This window comes from Amyelois transitella, chromosome 17 (assembly GCF_032362555.1).
Source record: "Amyelois transitella isolate CPQ chromosome 17, ilAmyTran1.1, whole genome shotgun sequence".
Lineage (NCBI taxonomy): Eukaryota > Metazoa > Arthropoda > Insecta > Lepidoptera > Pyralidae > Amyelois > Amyelois transitella.
The window spans coordinates 3,768,870-3,777,509 of NC_083520.1; the positions used below are offsets into that span (position 1 = coordinate 3,768,870).

The window sequence follows — 8,640 nt, forward strand, 5'->3', positions numbered from 1 at the left end:
GGCAACAAATATTTTTTTGGTCAATCCTTTTACGTCCCTTTAGAAAAGCTACAAAATAGAGTACGCACAATATTCGTTGGCGTGGCTGCAATTTTTTTTTTGACATATTCCGAAGATAGCAATATATTGTTTGTGATCTCAACATTATTTATTCGTTTATTTTTCTTAGTAAGTAAAGAACAATAGAAAATTTACTTACTGTCTGAATCAAAAATCCATATTTCTCCTCATCGTTCATTAAGGATTTCAAGCGGTATCAAAACAACAGTATAATTTTTTTCTTTCCTTGACGTTCCCTATATAGACAACCAAGGAATCTCGTCAGCATTTTACTGTCGTTTGTTCCGCAATCTGCCTATGACCATAACTCAGGAGAGATAGGGGGAAGTCCCGTATCGCCGGACGGCACCTAGCACCGGACACTCGTACTATTCAAGCGAGTATAAATCAGTTAGTTCTATTCAAAATACAAGTGAAAGGGGTGCTGGGGCATACAGGTACAAGATCACGCGCCGTGCCTCGCCAGCGACGCATACGGCCGCGGCAGGAGTAACCATTTGCTGTTTTAGGCTCGAAATCACAGCGTCACCTAAATATCAATGTAAGTAATTCTAGTATATTTATGCATTTAAATTTGAGTGGTATTCAAAGATAAAATCAGTACTCGATTGTTATCCGTAAAATGGTAGAATATTTTTACATCTTTTAAATAATTTTAGTAGGTGCCATCTAATGAACGAAAATGTGTGTCCCTTGGCACCGGACACTAAGTCGTCCCTTAGTGCCGGACAGTAAACATTGATATTTCTTGTAAGAAATTACGTATTTTATTCTAATTATTTAATTTTGTTTTAGAGTATAGAAGAAAGAAGATAGTTAAAATGGAAGAGAAGTAACAGAAAGGATCCTGGGATCCACAGAGGTTACAAACTGCTATTGATAAGGTTATGTCAAAAGAACTGAGTGTAAGACAAGCTGCAATGCGATACAATATTCCTAAAAGCACTATACATGATTAAATAAAGGCCCTAAATCGAGAAGAAGTAACAATAAAACCACAGTTAGGTAGGTTCACTAACACCTTCTCAGCAGAGTATGAAGAAGTCTTGGTGGACCACATTAAAGATTTATCGAATAGATGCATGCCGCTCATGAAAAAGAAGTTTCCAAAATTAGCATACGACTTAGCTGAAGTCATGAAGATTCCTCATCGATTTAATAAAGAAAAAGGCAGTGCTGATAAATAAAAAATAAAAGTCGCAATAAAAAATTGCGACTTCATGAAAAGGGATTCTGACATTTCGTTGAGAACACCGGAATCGACAAGCGTGATGCGCCCCGTAGGATTTAACAAACCTCGAGTGGATCTCTTCTACGACAACCTTGAAAAGCTGATGAAACAGTACAACATTCACACCCTCAAGAATTTATAACTGTGATGAAACTGGTGTCAGTTGCGTGCACAAATATTCGTCGGGTACTAGGTGCCACTTTTTAAAATTATGTATTTTGTTACCAAAGTTTGTTTGATAGATAGTATTACCTAATTATTTTTTAGCAGCGGTTGCATTTTTGTTAAATTAATTTGATTTCTAACTTTGTTATTTAATATAAGTCATAATTTTATAAACATTCCTCAAATATTTCATGTTTTATTTTTAAATAACCTTAGGTGTCCGCCACTAGGGGACTTCCCCATCGCTTGAGGTCTATAAGAATCAACTAGAATGTCTACAATTAAATTAAGATTCAATCAATACATTTTAATGTAAACCTCAAACTTTTAAGTCGGAACATTAAGATAACCAGATAGTCTTTGTTTGGTTAACGTATGTTAACCAAACAAAGACTATTCATTTATGATATGTCCAATACCAAGCAATTGTTTTTTTATTTATGCGTTCATATTGTCAGCTACAGAATACAACCGCAAAACCAAGAAATTTTTTTCAACTCATTATCACTGCCTATTACACAATGACTTTAACTAATTGTCATTATTAGGTATGGCATGTCTCCACGGCTACAGAATACAGACGTGCGCTCCGGGCGGTAAAAAGTACGCGTTCGAGGTGATGCCCACAGAAACCAAACAAAGACACTTCTACTTCCATACGGAGTCGGAGATGGATAGAAAACGGTATGTATAATATTATTTGTATATATATTGTAGTAGATAAAGAAATGTTCTTTACATTCTATCATAATGCAAAAGTTTCAATGTGCATGATTGTTTTTAAGGTGTTTTCAACAACGTAATTTAAATTTACAGGGCTGTGGTGATATATTATAACTATCTATTTTATTTATTAACTATTATTTATACATACATACATAACATCGAAAATGAATTACACATAAAGCAATATATCTGTAATTTATTTATTAAACCAAAAATAACATTTACAAACTTATTTATAATCGCAACACCTTTCCACTTGGCAAAATCCCTTCATACTTCTTAATTTTATATTTACTTATTCAAAAAGCTAAACCAATCGCTACTTTTCTTCAAATATCATTGAAATAACTTTATTAGATGGGAATTAATTTTTTAGCATATCTGGCTTTAAAAACTTAAATTTTGTTGTTGACTGAATCGTTCTGTGCCATTTTCACGAGTACTCAAAATACTTCGAAATAAGGAACAAGAAGCGACCCTAATTTAGTAACAATGCTTTGTAAAACGCATGAAACCAAAGTACAAAGATGATTTATAGAGCCAAGGCTACTTTTGAAAAATTACAATAGGACCCTATTGTAATTTTTTTTGTGAGAAATAATATAGAAGAATTGGCTAAGATATCGTTGTAAGATAGGGGTGTCATTTCAGTATCCGTACAAACTACCTAGTGTAAGGGTACTGAAATGATATCTAAATTTAAATATGTAGTTTTCATTAATATTTAGATTTATTTTGCATACCTTACTACATAACATACCATACCTGTGGTCCCCGGTACTTTAGAATAGATGTCGTTAAATGCGAGTAAGGGATAAAGAAATACATATGTACATATAGTCACGTCAGCGGATCCCAGGCTCTGAAGCACTATGGTGGAGGATGCAACTAGGAATGTGCAAAGGTGAGAGAGAGATAAAGTCACAAGTCAAAATATACATATCTATGACAATGTAACAAAATTTTGTGACAAAATACTCATTTGAAGCCCAGACGTTGATAAATAATTGGTTGACTACATTAAACTATAATGAAACTGAAGATTTTTTAAAAATTTAAAGCTATTCCTGCGTATTCCTCCCTCAACCCACCTATCTAGATTTTACTTAATTTATATAAGCACAATCTATCTATTCTGGTTTTCAATTTATAATTTTTATTTGTTATTTTTTATATTGACTTGCTCGATACAGACTTGCCTGGTGAGGAAGTCTTAGATATATAAAATCTTTAATTGTTAAAAAGTGATCCCAAATCTTAGTTTGTGCTGAAACGTCATAATTTGTTTATGCCTTAGTGTAAAATAATAAAAAAAACCATTTTCTTTTCTTTTCGTTTTTCAATAATTAAGAAATACGTGGTGTTTAGGACCGGTCCAAACATAACAATTTAATAACATATAGTCTAACATATCCTAACTAAGCATCATAACCCGGTCGCGCGACATATCTATTTATTTAAAATCACTACTTGCTAAGATAAAATCGCTTCATTCGTTTGTGCGCTATGATGCCACAAACAGACAGACATATCAAACTTTTAATTCCCCTCTTTTTGCATCGAGGGTTAACATAAACGAAATATTATGCTTTTGAATTTGGAATCGAAGATTTTTTTACATGATCTATAAATTTTAATTATTTTTTTTATAGAGAAGAAAGCCGAATCGCTTTGTTTTCCATGAAGAAGATGGTATAGGGCAAATATTTAAAATCCTCCATTTGTTTGGTATTAGTGAAATGTATGTTTAACGGACTAAACATGTTATATTTCAGCTTTCGGATAATATAACTAAAGGTAGTTTATACTGGGCTTTTAGGAATCCACATTGAATCTCTAATTAAAGTTTTGTTAACAATTCTTCAGTCCTCCCTTATACTCAACTTGTAAACAATGTTATTATTCGACAAAGTGAAAAATATGACATTTTATGATATTTTTGAATTCAAAAACAGTTATTTATTCTTTCAATAGCAAGTAGCCGGAACAAAATTTTATATAACAAAGCAAAAACTAAAACATTCCGGGAAGCAGTTTCGGGGAAAGTCATAGAAATAAAAACGGTACATCTGCGAATTTACCGTTTTATGATGGACATTGGTCCATGGATAGGGTTACATCGTTGACAAATGGACAAACCCTTCTTGGGTATAATAGTCGGACACCCAACGTTGTTGAGTTTTATGCTTTTTCGAGACAATGAGGTATATTTTCATCAAATCATTTTTTTCGAAAACTGTAAATTATTAGCGATTGTGAGACTCGATCTTGTATGAAAAGCCTACTAAAACAAGACAGGCCAGAAATCATTATTTTTTGTCGCACAGATAACCAAAAAGTCAGACTGTGTCCGGCTCTATCAGAACGCCTGGGAACCCTAGCCATCTTTAACCTTGAATAAATGTCTAAATTCATTTTAGTTAACAATTTCTCAGTGCTTCCGTATACTCAGCTTGTAAACAATAAAATTTTATGATATTTTTATATGCAAAAATAGTTATTCATTCTTCCAAAAGCAAGAAGCGAAACAAAATTTTATATAACAAAGGTACCACTAAGACCATCCGGGAAGCAGTTTCGGGGAAAGTCATAAAAATTATGAGAGCGGTACATGTCCGAATTTAACATTGTAGTACGATGGACAATGATGGATAGGGTTGCCACGTTGTCAAATGGACAAACCCTTGCGTGAAAAGGCCGGAGACGTTGAAGTTTTCATCAAATCATATTTTTAAAAACTTAATTAAAAGCGATTATGATACTCGATCTTATATAAAAAGTCTATTAAAAACCAAATAGGCCAAATATCATTAATTTTGATCGAAACAGGCAACCAAAAAGTCTGACTGTGTCGGGCTCTATCAGAACGCATTACAACCTTAGCCATCAATGTATGACCTTAATTAATGCGATATTTACAAACATAACTTCATGGGTTTATCCCTTACGTGAGTAAAGGAAGAATGAGATATAGCAACCAATATTAGTCCATCGCCTGAAATAAGATAACCAAGTAAAGTCTTCCCGTAATGTACATTTTCAAATTGAGTTGTCTAATTTCATTTTGGTTAACAATTCCTCAGTGCTTCCGGAAACTGAGTTTGTAAAAAATAAAATTTATGATAAAACAGTTATTTATGACACCCAAAAACAAGTAGCCGAAACAGTAAAATAGTCTATAGAACAATGCAACTCACAATCCAAGAAGCAGTTACGGGGATAGTTATAAAAATAATAAAAATGGTAAATGTGCGAATTACTCTTACCTGTGTATGACGGACAACGTGCGTGGATAGGGTTGCCACGTTGTCAAATGGGCAAACCTTTGGGTAAAAAGGCCGGACAGTGTTCAGTTTTAACCTTTCTCGAAACGTTGAGGGACATTTTTATTATATCATTTTTTTGAAAACTGTACCATTAGAAATTGTGAGTCTCAATCTTATATAAAAAACCTACTAAAATAAGGCAGGCTGGATAGGATTTATTTTAATAGTACAGGTAACCAAAAATCTGACTGTGTCCGACTCTAGAAGAACGCCTTTTAGTATTAAGTCCACCCTTTGTACTTACTTTACTAGTGTAGCTGTATTATGTTCAATGTTTATTTCTTTTTTAATTTTCAGATGGATGGCTGCTCTGGAATATTCCATAGACAGGTGGATGAAAGCCGGTTGACTACGACATTACACATCAGAAGATTCATTCGATTACGTATAATTATAGTTATTAAATTAAATTATTTATTTCACCTTTCGTACCTTATTGCCATTACCTAAAAGTTTTAATTAAAATCCCAAGCAAATAAAGATGCTAAAGTATATTTATTATTTATATCCTTGTGTTTCACGTGTTTCTAGTATATGGTATATTGATTTATAAAAAAATAATTTATATTTCTTTAATTTATCAATGTTATTTATTTATTGGGTTATTCTGATAGGAACGAAAATCAGTGAGATTATTTGATTTCTTGCAAAATGAAAGGCAAAATTTTAATACATATCTTTGAGAAGACAAAATAGTGTGTCTAACCATACGTAGAATGCGTACAAATAAATACTCATAAAGTTTCAAAAATTTAGTTTTTATTAGTCTCAACATTTACAAACTTTTATTCCAAACCTGAGCCACGCATTCTTGATACAACTCCAGAATTGTATAATGTTCCTATACCTATTCAAAAATATTAGAACAACGTTTTAGTAATGATATATCTGTAGAATAAATGATAATATTCAAAGAAAAATAAATATCATGGTATCAACATATGGATTACAACGACATTATTAAATTAAGCCATATATACAACTAGCTTTATCAATAGTAATAGTAACATAGTTCTTAAATACACGAATTACGAGTTATAACGAAATCAGGAATCCTAAATTCAGTGACTAATAGAGGCAGAAAATGATTTCAATCATATAAAATGATACACATTATACTATAATACAGTATATAAAAAGGACGCTATGAATGTTGTAATGCATAATCATAAAAAAATTAACAATTTCTGTCCAATTAATATTTTAGTTACTTGTTTTACGCTATGGTTTTTTCAAAATGTTTAAGAACTGTTCCTTAAATATCATATAAAAATTATTACAAATAACAGTGAAATTTTTCATTTATAAAATCAGCCCATTAATATTGGCAAGTTACAAAAACCCTTCTGTTTTGTCAGTGCTTTTGAATCTTATAACTACAATTATTTGTTATTTATCTAAATGACACCTTCTAGGTGTTAAGATACCTACGATTTGTTATTATGATAACGCAGTTAAGATGATAACAGAAATATTAACATACTCACCTTATGTCAATAGGTAGGTATAAAATATTATAAACTTTGCGAGAACAAAATTCTTCTGATGAAAAAAAATTGAAAAATTCTAAAAATAGAGAAGTATATAAAAGTCCTGAGGTCGTATAATATAAAGATGAACCTATGTCACTCTTATAATATTTTCTAGCGACTTATTTGTGGAGGCAAATGAACAGTGCCAAAATCACGTCTTTCATTGATGGAACCAATGTTATAAAATGAATAGATTAAAAATAAATTTAGTCGAGTTGCAAGATAGCTAACTAGTACGAGTACTTAGCTATAAAATAGATAAAGACAAATGCTTGTCAACATCTAAAAAATATCATAGAAAAGTTTATAAAAGATATATGATGACGAGAATGTCTATTTAGAAAGGTTATAATTCCTATTACAATATATAATGTAGGATTATATTAGATGTGAATTGTAGAATATAATAGAAAATAGCGATATCGTGCCAATACCTAGTAAATAGGGGAATAGTGGTTTCGATTTAACATAAAGCACAGTTCAATAATAATATATTATGTCATAAAAATATAACCATTGTTTCACGTGATTATTATATCAGTGTTGTGAATTTTATAATGTGTTTAATAATTATTAGCTATTTATAATTAGCTTTCTTATTTCGAATAAGCATTTTTTTCGATACATTTGTAAATATAAAATGTTGCAAATTTATTATAAAATAGATTGTAATATTGAGAATAAATATTTATCACCTAACATTCGTATTTCCCCTTAGCATGTGGTCCATACTAGGTGACTTAAAATTGTGCATTAAATTAATAAATTAATAGTGGAGTAAAATTCCACGGAATGTTTTGTAAATAAATAATCAGGTAACGCTCAAATATAATTAATAAATACATAAAAAGACTTGAAGGTAAAGAAATTCGGTATAAAGCTTATAGTAGGTAGCCTTGTATATTAGTGAGTGTTAATAATAGATATTTAAATTATTAATACTTTTCGTTGAATTATTGCAAATTTATAAAATGCACGTTATGAGAATACAGTTTATTTACATTTCATATATTTATGAACAATAAATGATAAATAGTGTTAATGTGTTCAATTAAATAGTATACAGAACAGCGAGAGTTCAGCAGGTTAAATAAATATTTGTTTTTATATTATTAATCTGCACCTACGTTGTTCATATAATTGTGCCAAAGATTGCCAATAAAATGATTGAAATGCCAAAGTTAGACCTTAAGTGTATAATTTGTCGTTAATTTAATATGCACCTTATATTCCTTTAAAAAAACTTTATCTTTATGTATGAAAATAATGAAACATTTCGAATAAAAAACTTAACGACGTCACGAAATGACGATTTTTTAAAATATATATATATGTGAATGTATTGATAGATTTCATGGTATTAAAGTATAAACATAAAATAACCGTGTTTTATTTATTTAATTGTTTAGTTTAAAAAAATATAATTATATCATTGTTACATTACCTATTCATTCATATACACCCATATATTGTAAAAAAAAGATGCTAATAAAAATATAGTGACATTTTCAATTAGCAGCACCGAACGAAATTCATGATCCAACAAAATTCGAGGGCGGTGTTAATTTACACGACTTATAAGCTACTAACACCAAAAATA

The 8,640-nt window shown here is 30.7% G+C and overlaps 1 protein-coding gene across 1 annotated transcript in view; it reads left to right on the top strand.

Annotated features, from left to right (window-relative positions):
* Window positions 1–8,267, top strand: part of LOC106143341 (uncharacterized) — a 61,112-nt gene extending 52,845 nt beyond the window's left edge. The window contains exons 37-38 of the mRNA XM_060948973.1: window positions 2,005–2,140; window positions 5,806–8,267. Coding sequence (XP_060804956.1) covers window positions 2,005–2,140; window positions 5,806–5,857 — 188 coding nt within the window. The 3' untranslated portion in view covers window positions 5,858–8,267. The remainder of the gene's footprint in view (window positions 1–2,004; window positions 2,141–5,805) is intronic.
* The last annotated feature ends 373 nt before the right edge of the window (window positions 8,268–8,640 follow it).